General features: G+C 41.2%; 1 protein-coding gene across 1 annotated transcript in view; it reads right to left on the bottom strand.

Moving 5' to 3' along the window:
* The window catches only part of stox1 (storkhead box 1), an 83043-nt gene that overhangs the window by 6015 nt on the left and 58892 nt on the right, over window positions 1-18136 (bottom strand). Inside the window, exon 2 of the mRNA XM_028795950.2 lies at window positions 7212-7364. Coding sequence (XP_028651783.1) covers window positions 7212-7364 — 153 coding nt within the window. The remainder of the gene's footprint in view (window positions 1-7211; window positions 7365-18136) is intronic.

Here is an 18136-nt window from a genome sequence, read left to right as displayed (position 1 = left end):
GCACCATCATCCTTTGATTCAACCAGCCCCACAACATCTCTGCCACTCCCTCCACAAATACCATTTTGTCTCTGCTGTGTTAGAAGCGCTTGATGAGCACAAAACCACTAGATGGCAGCATACTGCAGTCTTTAAGGGAGGCTGGAGAGTGCAGTCTGACAGAATTGAAGAAATATCTGAATAAAACCGAATGTATTTAAATATTATGCCTCAGCCTTAATAGAACATAAGATCAGTACTAACAACCATGCTACATACATTGAAACCTTATTGTGTATTGGGTTTTGGCTCATGCAATTATGGTTCAAATAGAAAAACCTTTTTGTTTTTCACTACTTATTTCTTAATAGTTACCAGCTGTTCAAATGCCAACGTGGAAATGAGAGGAAACAAGTGAAGCAGCTTGAAGTGTACACAGTGTATTTATATATAAAAATAGCTGTGTAAGCCCATGCTGTAAAAAGCCCAGGGTCCTAGAAACTATTGAAATCGTCAGAAAAAAAATTGAAATGTAGAGATGTCAGGTAATGAAAGGAACTACTCTGGGCATCTCTCTCCTAGGAGGTTTCGTTTTGTAGACATGCTTGTGTATCCTCGAAGGTGGATCTCTTACCCTCAACTCCACCTCTTACTTCTGGGACAGACAGACAGACGCACACTTCCATGCGTAGACAAGATATATATAATTAGGCATTGTGTAGAATGCCTAGAAATTCTATAGAATGCCGAAAATGGGACATCAAAATATGAAATGATTAAAATCTCAAACATTTCCTAGGCATTCTATGCAATGCCAAAAGGTAAACTGGCAAGTAGTTCTGTGTAATGCCTAGGAATGATATACAGTCATATGAAAAAGTTTGGGAACCCCTCTTAATTCTTTGGATTTTTGTTTATCATTGGCTGAGCTTTCAAAGTAGCAACTTCCTTTTAATATCTGACATGCCTTATGGAGACAGTAGTATTTCAGCAGTGACATTAAGTTTATTGGATTAACAGAAAATATGCAATATGCATCATAACAAAATTAGACAGGTGCATAAATTTGGGCACCCCAACAGAGATATGACATCAATACTTAGTTGAGCCTCCTTTTGCTAATATAACAGCCTCTAGACGCTGTCCTCCTATAGCCTTTGATGAGTGTCTGGATTCTGGGTGGAGGTATTTTTGACCATTCTTCCATACAAAATCTCTCCAGTTTAGTTAAATCTGATGGCTGCCAAGCATGGACAGCCTGCTTCAAATCATCCCATTGATGATATTCAAGTCAGGGGACTGTGACGGCCATTCCAGAACATTGTACTTCTCCCTCTGCATGAATGCCTTTATAGATTTCGAACTGTGTTTTGGGTCATTGTCTTGTTGGAATATCCAACCCCTGCGTAACTTCAACTTTGTGACTGATGCTTGAACATTATACTGAAGAATTTGTTGATATTGGGTTGAATTCATCTGACCCTTGACTTTAACAAGGGCCCCAGTCCCTGAACTAGCCACACAACCCCACACCATGATGGAAGCTCCACCAAATATGACAGTAGGTAGCAGGTGTTTTTCTTGGAATGTGGTGTTCTTCTTCCGCCATACAAAGCGCTTTTTGTTATGACCAAATAACTCCATTTGTGTCTCATCAGTCCAAAGCACTTTGTTCCAAAATGAATCAGGCTCGTCTAAATGAGCATTTGCATACAACAAGCGACTCTGTTTGTGGCATGAGTGCAGAAAGGGCTTCTTTCTCATCACTCTTCCATACAGATGTTCTTTGTGCAAATTGCACTGAATTGTAGAACGATGTACAGATACACCATCTGCAGCAAGATGTTCTTGCAGGTCTTTGGAGGTGATCTGTGGGTTGTCTGTAACCATTCTCACAATCCCGCGCATATGCCGCTCCTGTATTTTTCTTGGCCTGCCAGACCTGCGGGGTTTAACAGCAACGAGCACAAGGGGTCCAAGAAAAGCACAACTTGCAATTGATCACCTTAAATACCTTTATAACTCATGATTGGACACACCTGTCTATGAAGTTCAAGGCTTAATGAGCTCATCCAACCAATTTGATGTTGTAAGTAATCAGCATTGAGCAGTGACAGGCATTCAAATCAGCAAAATTACAAGGGGACCCACATTTTTGCACAGCCAGTTTTTCACATTTGATTTAGTTTCATACAACTAAATACTGCTTCACTAAAAATCTTTGTTTGGTAAACACCCCAGTGCTCAGATGTTCCTAGGAAATGAAAGACATACCACTGTTATCTTTTTTATTGAAAGTAGAGTCAATTATTATGCAGGCTGAGAGGGGGGTCCCAAACTTTTTCAAATGACTGTACAATGCCTAGAGAAAGTATATAGCATATTAAAGTAAAACACACATTTCATGCTTTGCCTAAAAAGTCACGCATTCTATACAATACTTGCTTTTCACACGTTGCCATTAACAGATATAAAAAGTTAAAAAATATGTAGAGAACAAATTTCTAGTACTCTTATAGCTCACTGAAAAAGTGCTGTATGTCCCCTGAAAAGTAATTAAATGAAAAGCAGTTGTCCCCTATAAACAAATAAATAATGATGGGTGCCAGTTACTTTTGTGAGTGTTTCAGGTTATTTCACAGACAATTGTGCGTTCTTCATTTTTCAAGGAGGGGTACCAACAGATTTGTCGACATCTTATATACATACATACACACTCCTGGAATCAGTCAGTAGCATGAGAGCAGGGTGAAGTTATTAACTATGGCACTAGGTGTCGCCTGTCTATAGTCATGTTAGTCAGTCAGTCAAGCAGCATTGTGTTGAGTTGATGGAGATGCGTATTTTGACATTTATTCCAGTTGTGCACATGACTTCAGCATTTTTTTTTTCTCCCAAGGTGAAAAAAGCACATCAGGCCATATTGAACATCAAGACAATGACAATGTACTTTTTCTGCATTAATGGACATAATAACCATGAACAAAGTGATTATCATCACTCCTTATCCTCCTGGACCTTACAGCTGCATTTGATACGGTAGATCATAATATTCTCCTTCATCATCTTCACTATACAATTGGACTTTCTGGCATTGCTTTGGAGTGGTTCACGTCCTATCTTACAGACAGGACTGAGTATGTGGCCTTGGGGGATGCTAAATCTCATACCCACACTGTCACCTGTGGGGTCCCACAAGGATCAGTCCTTGGGCCGACCCTCTTTAATATCAATATGCTACCCCTGGGTCACATCATCCGCAAGCATGGAGTTTCATTCCATTGCTATGCCGATGATACGCAGCTCTATGTGAGACTGGATTCGACTTCTCTTACACCTCCATCAACTTTTTCCTCTTGCTTGGATGAGATTGAGGCCTGGATGTCCAAGAACTTCCTCAAGCTGAACAGCACCAAAACTGAAGCTCTTTTAATTGGCACCCCCCATCAACTTCGTTCCTCTGTAAATTGTATTTCCTTTTCTGACTGTACTATTACCCTCTACCCTTCTGTTACAAATCTCGGTGTCAAGTTAGACTCCCATCTGTCATTTGATATACATGTCCATCACCTTTGTAAAATTGCATTCCTTCATCTCTGAAACATAGCCAAACTCCATCCCTATCTCTCCCTCTTTGATGCTGAATAGCTGGTTCATGCCTTTGTCTCATCCAGACTGGACTATTGTAATGCACTCCTCATCGGGATACCCAACAAGTGCCTTCAAAAGACTCCAACAAATTCAAAATAGTGCTGCAAGAATCCTGATGAGGGTGTGGAAATATGAACAAATCTCACCTATCCTTTGATCACTTCATTGGCTCCCTATCCATCTCCGTATCGAATACAAACTCTGTTTGTTTACTCACCAGTGTATCCATGGAAATGCTCCACAATATCTTAAAGAACTCCTTATATTACAATCCACTACAAGAAACCTCCGTTTTACAAATACCCACCGCCTTCGCCCCCCTGTGACCAAACTTCATACAATGGGTGACCGAGACTTTGCAGCCGCTGCTCCACGGCTCTGGAATGTCCTACCAGAGAGCCTAAGAACACAGCAGAGTGTGGGCTGTTTTAAAAAACAGCTAAAGACTTTTCTATTTAGGAAAGCTTATTAACATTCATTCATTCATTCATTCATTATCGAACCCGCTATATCCTAACTACAGGGTCACAGGGGTCTGCTGGAGCCAATCCCAGCCAACACAGGGCGCAGGGCAGGAAACAAACCCCAGGCAGGGCGCCAGCCCACCGCAAGGCTTATTTTAACAAGAATGCTATAATTATTGTTGTTTTATCTCTGTTTTTACCTTGCCTTGCCTTTGTTTAATCTTTTTATGTTGCACTTTGAGATTTACTGCTAATGTAAAGTGCCCCTATAAATAAAATGCATTATTATATTACAGTGAACTGCTGAGATGTCTGCAGAAAAGCATTGAGAAAACTGCATTTCGAGCAATGCTCTGTATAATGTTGCATTTTGCACTGGGACAGTTCACCTGCACACTTTGCGTTGTAAACAATGCAGTTTATGCTTTGCAAACCCAAATCACAACATTTCACCCACTGTGACTTCTTTTGTTCCCTAAATTAAAATTGAGACTAAAGGGAAGACAAATTCTACCGTGTTAGAAATACAGGGAAAAAAAAAAAATCACAGGAGGCACTAGAGCCAGTAACAAAAGAGGAGCGCAGGAAATATTTTGAGTAATGGAAGAAGCAGTGGGGCAAGTGTAATGCATCCCAAGAGTAGTACTTTGATGATGACTAAAATGGAATTATTGTAAGTTGCATAATAAGATATTTGCTTTACAATTCTGTAAACTTTTGGATTCACCTCTCAGATAGATAGACAGATAGACAGACAGATAGATAGATGTATTGCATTTTCATTCCAGAAGATGGTGCATCACAAGTATTACCAGTTCTTTTACAAACCCCATATAAAATGTCATATAACAGAGGCACAACCTGTTGGAATGAAAAATGCAATGCATGACAAACATTTGTACTAATGAATCTTATTATTACAAATGTTTGTGATGCACCATCTGTTGAAATGACAAATGCAATGCATTTTATTACTATATGTAGAACAAAATACTGAAGTCTACATCAATTACTTAGATTTCAACCCATCATGTGTGTGTCTATATACTGTATATATACATACAGTAATCCCTCGCTATATCACGCTTCGCCTTTCGCGGCTTCACTCCATCGCGGATTTTATATGTAAGCATATTTAAATATATATCGCGGATTTTTTGCTGGTTCGCGGATTTCTGTGGACAATGGGTCTTTTAATTTCTGGTACATGCTTCCTCAGTTGGTTTGCCCAGTTGATTTCATACAAGGGACGCTATTGGCAGATGGCTGAGAAGCTATCCAACTTACTTTTCTCCGTCTCTGTCTTGCGCTGACTTTCTCTGATCCTGACGTAGGGGGATTGAGCAGGGGGGCTGTTTGCAAACCTAGACGATACGGACGCTCGTCTAAAAATGCTGAAAGATTATCTTCACGTTGCTACCTTCTGTGCAAGCTGCTTCCTGAAGCGACATGCTGCAAGGTGCTTCGCATACTTAAAAGCTCGAAGGGCACGTATTGATTTGTGCTTGTTTGTTTTTCTCTGTCTCTCTCTCTCTCTCTCTCTCTGCTCCTGACAGAGGGGGTGTGAGCTGCCGCCTTCAACAGCTTTGTGCCGCGGTGCTTCGCATACTTAAAAGCCAAACAGCCCTATTGATTTGTTTGCTTTTTTTCTCTCTCTCTCTGACATCTGCTCCTGACTTGAAGAGGAAGATATGTTTGCATTCTTTTAATTGTGAGATGGAACTGTCATCTCTGTCTTGTCATGGAGCACAGTTTAAACTTTTGAAAAAGAGACAAATGTTTGTTTGCAGTGTTTGAATAACGTTCCTGTCTCTCTACAACCTCCTGTGTTTCTGCGCAAATCTGTGACCCAAGCATGACAATATAAAAATAACCATATAAACATATGGTTTCTACTTCGCGGATGGCTCTGGAACGCAACCCCCGCGATGGAGGAGGGATTACTGTATACATATATACATATACATATATACATATACATATATACACACATGCATACAAGCAAGTATACATTTGTACAGAGTGGTTGTAGGTTCAAATTCTAAGTGTCCTGGTTTAGTTGCATTGTGTAGGAAAACAATGACAATTCTGTCTGGATTAAAGACATCTGAAAACAGGCCCATCATACATGGTAATCCAACCATTCCATAGCAGAACAAGTGCCATCACAGACAGCGAGTAGTAAAAGAAAATGTTAGTGAAAGGTCAGGGGTCTTTTATGAAATTTTATGAAATGCCTCCCCCAATTACTTCTTACGAATTGTCACGTATGAAAGATATCAAGAAATTAAGAAGTTGTCCAGATACAGGAAGTGTGAATGAAAGAAATTCCTTAAATTCCAAGGACAATTATTGTGGTAATGCCCAAGATTTTCTGTGTGAAAGTGAGTAATGTTATGTTAAGAAAATGTTATGTAGAACATGGCAAAAGCCTGAATGCAGAAAATAAATTTTGCACAATTTTGATGAAAACAGGCCATTCATTTCCACCTTATGGAATTATTATACCTGGAATGCAAAGGTGGCATATAATGTAACCTAACACATTTAGTCCAAGCTAGAATTGCAAGTGAGGTTTTGCCTATTCTAGCAGTGATAATGCAGGAACCAGCAGTAGAGGGGAGGCCAGTCCATCATGGGACCTGCTCACACATGCACACACACACACACACACACACACACACACACACACACACACACAGGGTGAATCGAGTATTGTCGATCAATCTAATAAGCAAATATTTGGGTATATGGGAAGAGAAACTGACTACCTGGAGAAAAATTAAATCTGTGTCGTTTAACTATTTATATTCTCCTCAAACACATGTATAGTTAGTAGATTTGTAATCACACACCCTGAACTCGATCATTCTTCTGGACTAATTAATCACTCAAGTGATGGTAGCTTTAACAATGAATGGTGTGTCAGTCACTCACAGAACAACCATATTATACTCATACCAGGACAGCAATCAACCAAACAGCATGTCCTAGGACTGTAGTAGGAAACAAAGGGAGCACATGCAAACTGCACAAAAAAAAGTGCAAACAGGTGGGACCCAAAAGCTGTGAGGTAGCAACAATACCTGCCGTACCTCCATTAATTCATCAGATTACCTGGATGTTGTTTCCGTAGACTCTCAATCAGGGACTCCTGGTTAACTATTACATGAGCCACATTCATGTCTGAAATTACAGAGCACAACACTTCTGAAAGGGGGATGAATTGAGACTGTGCAATGGGGGACATCTGCACTGGAGTTACATCACCTGCAATTCAAAAAGAAACATTTATTAAGTTTTTTTCAAAAATTGGAACATTTAGGAATATCAACTCCTGCAGTCAGTCAGCAACAGAATAAATAGTTCAAAAGACTCAGACCTCCCAGAAGATAGAAGCATCCATTTTCCAAGCCTGCATAAGTCAAAGATAGATAGATAGATAGATAGATAGATAGATAGATAGATAGATAGATAGATAGATAGATAGATAGATAGATAGATAGATAGATAGATAGATAGATAGATAGATAGATAGATAGATAGATAGGGGTAAATTTGACTTTTTACAGGAGCTCATTACATAAATAATACTCACACTATGGTCTGAACACACAACAGAATGACTAAAAAGAAAGAAAACTAATGACTTGGCAGTCCCACTCCCAGGGCCACATTTAAGACCTTTAGAGGCCCTAGGACCTTAAAAAATGTTGGTGCCCCCATAAATATCTAATTCAAAATATAAACAATAATAAACAGTAAAATAAAATTGTATTTTTCAAAATGAAACAAAACATTAAGATACAAAATAATGTTTATTTTGCTGTTTTGCACCATATGGTTCATTGCAAATCCGGCAATGGAAAATTTCTGTGGTGCCCCCTTTCCCTTGATGCCCTAAGCACCTGCTTATTTTGCTTAATGGTTAATCCAGTCCTGCTCAGTCCCAGTGATGCATTATGCAGACATATTGCTGTTGGTATAAAGGAGCCCCAGTAGCATTTCTTGGTACACTTTGTTGTCTGAAAGTCCTCGGTGTAGGTGTGTCAGAGAGAGGATATGCAGCATTGTTCATAATGGCAGTCAGGTTTGTTTTAATCCTCTCCTCCTGTACTACATCCAGGGGTTCCCATAACTGAACCTGCCCTTTTAATTAGCCTGTTGATTCAGTGAGCCTCTCTTGAAGTGTAATATACACATAGACAGATAGTTATTGTACCCCTCAGATAAAAAAAAACTGCAAGTGTTCTTTTTACTTTTTCTTTCCTAATGCATGCAGGTTATGAATCAGGCTGCAGTACCAAACGGGTTGTGACATCAGCCATGCATGTATTATTCATTTATTATGCATAAATTAGTCATGCACACATGAAGCACATCAGACAGTGCTGTAAAGTGTGAGGTGGAGTTTGCTTACATTATTCATGAGTGGAAGTTCTCCACATATGTGACAGTACCAACATGGTTGCTATAGCTCTGTGATGTTTTGCTTGCCTTGCAAATCATCATGGGGCACTGGGAAAAAAGAAAAGTTTGTGTAAACTGGCCATAGCGCAGATTTTAGGAAAATATTTGGCAAGTGAAGTCACTGACAAATGCAGTAAATTCACTGTGAAAACACTTTAGTGTCAAAGTGACCAGTCAACAAATGTTCAAGAAATCGACACTCACATGTATAATCATCCTAACCTTCAGGAAATGTGGGAAATGAGAGGAAACAGGGGTATCTGTGGAAAACCTTATTTTTGAACAGGCTGTTACAATGGACTTATACCACATGGCTGTTAGTTCAGTTCCTAAATCTGCTTCACGGTGTGACCCTGAACAGGTCACTTAACCTGCCTGTGGTACAATGGTTTATAAATCTGTAAAAAGTGGCACAGCACCCTGACCTGTAAGTCACTTTGAGTACAGGAGTCAACTAAAATATACAATAATAATAATACAAATAAGGACATCATGCAGTCAACATACACTGTAAGCAGGTCAGAATTTGAAGCCCAGTGTTACTAAAGCTGGGTAACCACTGTGCCACCCTTGCAATTACACAATTCACAGGTTCTCAAACATGCTCAATCCAAACTACCTTGGCAGCACTGGGCACAAGCAAGAAACAATCTTGGAAAGGGCATCAGTTCATTGCAGGGCCCACAAACATGTCCGTATTTAACACAGAGTGAATTTAGAGATGTCTTTGCAGAACAGTAAATATTTAATTGATATAAATATGTAATGCAACTTTTTATATACTATGTCGTAAATTAATCACGTGCAACAATGAGAATAAATCATGTAGCACTCCTGAGAATCACCAGAGCATGACCTTGCCTAAGTAAAGAAGCTCTAAGTTGCACAATTAAGTATGCTGGTTTCCTTGAGTAAGAAAACTTCATCTCACGTTCCAAAATATTTGTAATTGTAAAACGCCCCATTTGACCTGAAAATGTAATTCTATGCCTCATTCAAAAGGCGTTCACGCTTTGCTCTTGCATTTCACTATAATCAATAAGTGATAGCACGAGCTGATGGTCATTTTGGTCCTTTTGCCTTTGGACCTTCTAACTACAGTGATGGCTCACCCCTGCCCATCAACAGAAACGTAAGGATGTCCTCTTTTAAATACCACCGATGTCATTTGCCTGCTTTTACAGCTTCCTCTTATTACTCGTTTCACAGAGTCGTCTTAAGCACTAAAGCACCCAAACAAACCAGTTGCCAAGATACCATTCACACTTCATAGTAAAATACTCAAATGCCTAGAAGCTCAGCATTCAACAAGGATTTGCTGCCGTTTTTCCATGTGTTTGGTGTATGAAAGGAATGCACTGCATAATGAAAGAGGCGACTTTTAACCCACATGGATTTCCTTACCTAAATTCTTAGGAGCCCGTTTAGAAAATTAAATCTAGCGTCAAACAAACACGAATCCTGAAAGCCATGTCAAATTGTTGTTGGTTTCCATGTATGTTTGGATTTAGTGAAACAAAAATCCGATTCAGCCACAGCTGTTCAGGATCGATTGCACACTGGCACATAAGGTCTCTTTTAGCCATTATGGCCTGCATCAGAGCTTAAAAGTAAATACGCCAGGACTCTGAAAGTTTGTCTTCTGGGGGAGAGGTTTCCTTTAGACCCCTAAAATGACTGCAACATGAAAGAGACAATTGAATCAAAAAATACAACAATAAAAATAAATACATATTGTGAAGAAGTTTCAAAATGAACGCAACAAGTACATCGGGAGGAAGGATTGAATTGCCTGATAGCAGTGGGCATAAAAGACCCCCAAAGTCACTTCTTAGCACACTGTGGTGGAATGAGCCTGTGGCTAAAAATGCTCCAAGACAGCGCCTCCTGGAGGGGATTTTTTATCATGGCATCCAATTGCGCCTCCATCCTGTTTTCCACCACAGCTTCCAGTGTGTCCCGGGTTCGCCCTGTGATGGAGCAGGCTTTCCTGATAAGTTTCCTAATAATCTCTTCGAGACGCAAATAAGAAGATAATTGAACTAAACTACTAATTGAACCTTATGAACGATAACAAAGATGATGTCTGATGCTCCAACCAAGATGGGAAGGCTCTGGCACGTCTTGTGCATGCGTGTGCTGTGTTGGCCAATAGTATACCTTGACGTTCATTGTTACATCTGTGTTTATTGTAGTATCCTGATATTATTGATGTGAGGGACGGCCCACGTTCTTCCATCCTGAGGGAGTCTTGGTCGGGTATGGACCAGAGGAGAGAGAGTACATTATCTCCCCCAGAGTTTTTTGGTGCAGCCCTGTTGGGTTCTGTGGGTACCACTGGAGGTGCTGCATGGGACTGGGGATCCCTACTTCATTGGGTCCCAACCTCACCTGGAAGTTCTTTAGGACAATGTGTACGGAGGATGGGAAGCATTCCTGGGTGGGAGATAAAAGAAGCTGCCTGCCTCACAGGGATGAGTCAGAGTCGGGAGTAAGGTGGACAACAATTGCAAGGAGGAGTGGAGGAGGCAGTGATTTGTGAGAGACAGGGATAGAACAAAGACTTGCTGTGCGCTGTCTTGTGCTTTATTGAACTTGTGGCTATGATTGTGGCAAATAAGGCTTGGTGTGGAAGAGTTTCCCACAATAAAGACTCTGTGCTTTTAAGTTCTGTTTGAGCCTGTTTGTGTTGGGTGTTTGGGAAACTGGAGTGCCCTCTGGTGTCGACATTGGTTAAAAAACGTTCATTGGAGCATTTGTTTGATGTAGTATACCTGACCGTATATTGCTTCCTTCTCTAAAATAGTGTACGTTTTCATTTTCAAACTTGATCTCCAAAAACTGGATGTGATAGAGCTATTTTGTTACTACATTTGAATTCAGTTATCTCAAACTAAAAAGAACGTCTAAGATTTTTGATGGAAGCAAAAAAAAAAAAGTTTTGCAGACCAGTGTTATGAATAAAGCCAATATTTCATATATTTTCACCTCCTTTTACATCCCCTTGGTTAAAGGAGGCAGCTACAAAAGACCTCCCATGTGTTACAAGATCTACTTTCGTCACTTGCTATGTTACTTACATTAACAAACAAGCCATTTTTGACAGTGATTTTACATACTACGTTCTTGTTAGACTGAGCATATCTCACTCAGAGTTTAAGGACCACGTCAGGACTGCAGTAATGCTTCCCACCTGTCTTCATTTCCCTTAGTGATTTAATTTTCCCCTGACCCCTTACCATTGCCCTATTTCCATTTTCTTTTTTGTCTTTTATCCTGCCACCCACCCCATCCCATCCCATCCCCAACTCCCAGTGTTGTCTTGATTTGCTTGGGGGTGGGGGGCTGCTTCTAGGATCAGTCCTCTCAGGTAACGCAATCCCCCAAGAAGGACTGCATTAGCAAGTGTTTGCAGTTGTGTTTTTGGCCCCCTTTTGTGCTCATTCCTTTGTTTCTAGCCCTCTTAAGTTATCTGGCTTTGTTCTAGTCTCTTAGAGACATTCAGAGATGGCATTTGTTTTGTGGGTCTCCTTTGCGTCTTTATGTATTGAATTCTTAGTTTTCATAATACTGTTAGGTTTTGGTCGTTCAAACTCCTCACTGTTTATTCATTTAGGGGTTTTTCCCTTAATATCGATTTTTGATTAATCTCAGAGGGGAAATTATCTTTCCACATGGCATTTGGGGGGTCAGTACACAGGGTCAGCTATTGTACAACGACCCTTTCAGGTTAAGGGCCTTGCTCAAGGGCCCAACGGAGTAGGATTCTTTCTGGCAGTAATGGGATTACCAGATGCTAGCACAGATCCTTAGCCGCAGAGCCACCACTGAACAAATTACTGTTTAGCCTTTTTGTTTTGTGCTGTTATTTCCTTTTTGTTAAGAGTGTCTTCTTTAATAAACTTTTGATTATTTTCTCTTCTTTCAGTTTAATTAGATTTTTGGTTTGTTTGTGATTACATTTTTCCTTTTGGTGATTAACGTATTAATGAATTATGAATTTGATGTATAATCAAATATGTAAATTTTACTTATTTTGTGGCTTTTTTGAATTTGGGGAGGCTTTTCTCAGTTTGGGAGATCAATCATATCAGATGGGTTACTGCAATTTTTGCAAAGCGCAGAAGGCAAATTACATTAAACATCAAAGTGTCTCACTAACTGAGGAATTTAACTCCTTTAGGTCCTGTCAAATTACACGACTCTTCAATCAATTTTCAGTCACTGACTTTACTTACATAAAGATTCAGAGGCAGCGCAGGATACACCCCTGACCTGCAGTCTTGTAGTCCCCCTGTGACTCAAACCAAATGACTAGACCCAATGAAAATCAAACAGGTTTGATTTTGTTCTAAAATCATTTCGCAAACCCTGTGTGTATGCAAGAGTAGAGAGGTAATAAGCGCTAAGCTAGACTCTGCCGGCAGTACAAATCAAATCAAATTTATTTGTCAAATAAAATTATATAGAACGTGTAATATGTGGTGAAATTCTCTGTTGCGGAAGCTCACAAAAAATATAAATCTTAATACATAATTCGCCTGCCTCCTCACTCACTCACTCACGTCCGTCCGAAGCCAAATGTGCAGTCGCCTTCTGTGCAGCTGCCTGAGAAACCTTACGAGACCGACATCCAACAAATATTCAAAGAGAAAGGCGACTTCGATTAAAGCTCTAGAGGCCTGAAAGGTGATTTCGACTACAGTTCAAGGCCTAATTACGCATTCTGATTCAATTACGCATTCATTCAATACACCTATATCAGGTTTGTGGTGTTATACTTATTACTATTCCATATTGTACTGGAACATTCATCATTAAATATTATACTATAGGCCTGGAAAATTCATCAACTAACAGTACAAGCCTGTACAGTAATAAGTAAAGCGGACTACAATCATTACAAAACAACTTCTTCATTACTTATCATTTGTTCTTCATACACTGCTGACACAAACTCGTGCCCGTTTCATCTTACGTTGTCGAAACAGGCTCTTTGTCTAGTATTATAATAAACAGCAAACCCCCAAACACACAGAAGAGCTTCCGGCTTGGATAATAAGAGAGCTGCTGCTGCTGTCAGTAGCAGGTTTGAAGGTGGTAGTAAGTTGGGCACACCTGCCTTGATGTAACACAGGTTTACATTTAAAGGTCTTCACATTTGAAAAGAACTGAGACAATGCAGATAATGAGGCTACAAGAAATAAGGAACACGGGTGTTTTGGACCTTGCAAACAGAAAAAAGGCTCATGTTTTATGTACCGTGACAGAATGGAAAAAGAAAGAAAAGGCAGAGATTGTTACTGAAATCTTCATCATGGAACACATTTGTACAACACCGGCTCTATCAGGCAGCACTTTACTGGCTGTCAGACACAGGGGCGCGCTTGTGATAACTTTGGAAATGTGAACTTGGGCTGGAAAGTCACCACAGAGTCCTCAGATTCGTCATGCAGTCTTATATAATGTGAAAACCTCAGGCAAGGAAATCAGCAAACGCAGCCATCTCCAGCAAATAGAAGCCATGTAGTGTGCCACTGGCTTAACGCCTCCTAAACAGATTTGTTCGCAGCTGAGCTATAGAAATGGGCACGCACCAAATTTGCCACTAACTTAAGTATAATACTATACCCTTTGCTGGGTCGAATAAGTCTCAGCATCTCAGTCTCTAGCCATGAATTCAATCAGGATGAAGCCCCCTCTCTGTTGTTCATCTTCCCTGGCAGCAGCCGGGACTCAAGTATGGGCTTTGCGATTACACATGTCTCAGCCAGTGTAGCTAAAGGAGAAGTTCTTTTGTCTGAACAGCAACAGCCCATTTCATACATGCAGCCTATCCCAGGAATTTAATGGTAGACAACCAAGTTGAGAGCACAAAGAAGTAAATGCTGGCTTCAACCAAACAACTTCCCAGGTCAAAGCCTAGTCTGACTCCTGTGAGCCTAACATCTCACTGAATGTTTGTGAACCAAAGCTGTCAAAATACCAGGACAAGACAATTAAAGTTCAACACTTAAGACATGTCAATGCTAATACCAGGTCATAAGAGACACAGAGGTTAACATGTCGGTTTCTAGCCCAAGGGTTTTCACAAACAAAAGGGAAACATTAGGCCAAGTTATATATTTTAGAAATTAGACAGGTACTGAGACAAGGAAGCTACTATCCAGCCAAGCCAAACTGGAAATTACTTTTATTAACAATGCAGTGGTACATGACAGAATTACAATAGTCCTGAACATATACAATATGAACTCGGGTTATACGTTAATCAAAAACTCTCTGGAAGTGTTCAGAGGGTGCACTCCTCTTCGAGACTGTCCCAAAACTGGAACAGGAGTGAATGCTATTAACTGGGCAAATTAACATTTTAAAGGACAAATCTCCCCAAAATACTCAAATGGCCTAGGAAGATGGTTGAAGAAAAGCGTCCAATGTAATTCAAACCCATTTTTGATGACTAGTTATCCTGTACAGTAGAAGCTGACTCATAGCTAATGGGGTCGTTGAGTCTGCTAGGCTACAACACTTCCCTATGCAACTGGATCCTGGACTTCCAGATGGACAAGACCCCAGACAGACCACATCAAAAACCCCATCTCCATTGTCATCATGCTAAGTACTAGTGCTGCCGCCCCAATCCCCCCTCCTCAGGCTGTGTGCTCAGCCAACTTCTGTTCTGTTGCACCAATTCTTGCAATTGTTCTCCACGAATGAGGAATTCTCAGTAAGTGTGGCTCACATGTTCGCACTGATCAAATCCTCACCCTTTGTATATGCTGCCTGTTGGTACTACTAACTGGATGTTTTAGTGAGGTCCTCTGATTGGCTCCTCTGTGGTCTCTCACAGCTTCTGGTGGAGCACCTAAGAGACGATTGAACTTGACTACTGAAGAAGTCCTAACCAGGTTTCTATGCATGAACCTGTGGAAGGATCATTATCAATCCTTGAGGGGGTGACAGTGAAGACCCAGCATGTCCACTCGACCTCATCTCCTCCCAATCAGACGTGCCACCGGGACCTATCCTCATTCCCCCCCCCCCCCCCCCCCCCCAAAGGATCTATGCTTCCACAGCTGTGTTTTTTCAGGAACTTAACCCCTGGCACGTTAAATTTTGTGTAGATCAATACTAAGAAGAACCACCTGCAGCCCCACTCCTCAGCCCAGCGATTCACCTGCTCCTGCCTGTATAGAGTGTGTGAACATAAATAACTGCTGTTTTGGGTAGAGTTGTAATTTAAATGCTTTTTATTAGACTGTACACACATGAAACCAAAAAGTAAACTAAAGGGAGACAGAAACACAACTGCCAGGAAGAAAATTACATTCTAACCATCAGCAGTCCCAACCAGGGGTGATTACGGCATGAATATTCTCAAAGGCTGACCAAATGGGTCTGGGAAAAGACGCTGCAAATGTGTCTGTGGACTGTGAAAAGGGGAAGAGTCCTACTGAGAAAGGCCATAAATGAACTCCGTGCAGTGTGAGTGTGAAAGAGAAAGAGACGATCAAGCACAGAATGTAATCAGAAAGTGAAGCAGGAAATTAATAGTAATGAAAGCCACAAGTGGTGCGTTAGAACCATCAGGTCAGGTCGGGTTGGGGAGCATGCACTGATACAGGGTGTTGGCGCACCCAGTACAAAAACGAAACAACTTGGGATCCTGGTTGGCAACCCCCCAGGCAACGGAGACACGCAGTCCAGTCCCATCCTCTGGAAATGACCAGTTACTTGTCACAGCCAGGTGTTACGTGAGTGTCCTCTTGTCCTGGTCCAGCCGCTTGGGTCCTCAACAATGAAAAGCCTGCGAGCAGGATCCCACTCGGGGGAATCGCACCACATGGCTGTAGTGCTCTAATTGACGCTCCCTCACAATACAGGTAATGTGCCTCATGTGGGACTCTGTGAGCCATCACTCATCGACACAAAGTCAAACCAGCACTACCCAAGGATTCTCTGAAGAAACATATTACTGATGGAGTCCAGTGTTCGTCTCAGGTCACTATAGTATAGTACCCATGTCTCGCAACCATATAGCAAAACAGGAAGCACCAGGACTGTAAAAGACTTGGACCTGGTAAATCTGCTGAGATATCTGGAGCGCCACACACCCCTTTCCAGTGACCTCATGACCCCCCCCCCCAGTGCTCTCCCAACCCATCTACTGACTTCATAGGAAGAGTCACCAGAGACATGAATGTCACAGTTGAGGTAAGTAAACCTCTCAATGAGGTCGACACTCTCTCCACAGACAGACACACTGCTGATGGCTGTGCACAAGAGGTCATTAAAGTCCTGGATGTTGGTTTTTATCAGGAGACTTGCAAGCCCAGACACTCAGACTCCTCGCTCAGTCTCCCTAGAGCCCCGATCAGAACCTCCTGTGTAGATCACAGCATCGTCATCAAAGTCAAGATCAGTGGATCTCTCTTCACCTACATGTAAAGAGCACCCCTAACAAGACTCACTCCTCTTCTTAAATCCACTGGCATGGGTATGTGAATGCCAGAGAGTCACAGATTGGCTGACAGACTTTTTAAAAGTGATTCCAAATGGTGTTACCTCGGACCCCAAGTAAGGCAGAGCCAGTGGTGTGAATGTGCAGGCAGTGAACACAAAAAAGAGAGACAGATAGAGACAGAGAGAGACAGAGAGAGACAGAGAGAGGTTAGGAGCACGTGCTGATACAGCGCATTGCCACACTCACCACATGATGAACCAACTCAGGATCCCAGATTGGGACCAGAGTGCAGTCATGCAACGGGTGACACCTCAGCACCACACAAGTTCAGATGGAATGGAACAATGAGAGGTTTTTTATGGTGGCCGGAGTGCCAATTCTGCCACCACCCCCCAGGTTTCTCCCTGCAGGTTGGAGGGCCTACATGCAGGGCTGGATGCAGATTAACGTCATACCCAGGACGGAGCAATTGCAGGTTATGGGCCTTGCTCAAGGGCCCAATGACACATAAAAGATCATTGGAAAACACTGAGGAAGATCGGAGTAGTGGCAGCAACACAGGCCGAGGAAGGAGATGACTCTAGTAAATCTCATATGAAGGAGTGAGGGGGAGAAAGATGCTGTCAGATGAGTAAAACTTACAATATGAAGATCAGTATATTAATTTGTCATACAGTACAAGCACCAAAGAACAGAAGTATAAGATATCTTAACATCAATATCAAACACTAAACACCAAAAATAAACTAAAATGACTATTCATAAATTTCTCATTCTTGTTCAATGGGCAGAGTGGTAAATTGTATTGTATTGTACATAAATAGCAGATGTATAATTCATGCAAACGAGGACAACTTTTTCAAAACAGAGATGTGCAGGTCATTCATGCTTTAAATTACACCTCAAACTGATCAATCAGTGGCTAACTTAAATACTGTACACTCTAGCCCTCAAGCTGCAAAGCCAAAATGGAAACTCCAGGCTGCACTAGTGTTGGGTTGATCCTAAAATTTTGACTTTGGCACTTAGTATACTTACCAAAATGATACTTCAGCAAATAACAGATAACTTCCCGCCCTGTTTCCTCCCTGCCACAGCTCCCAACTGC

Source organism: Erpetoichthys calabaricus, chromosome 2, assembly GCF_900747795.2.
Source record: "Erpetoichthys calabaricus chromosome 2, fErpCal1.3, whole genome shotgun sequence".
NCBI lineage: Eukaryota > Metazoa > Chordata > Cladistia > Polypteriformes > Polypteridae > Erpetoichthys > Erpetoichthys calabaricus.
Note: the sequence above shows the minus strand (reverse complement) of the source record. Positions and strands in the feature narration are given on the sequence as shown.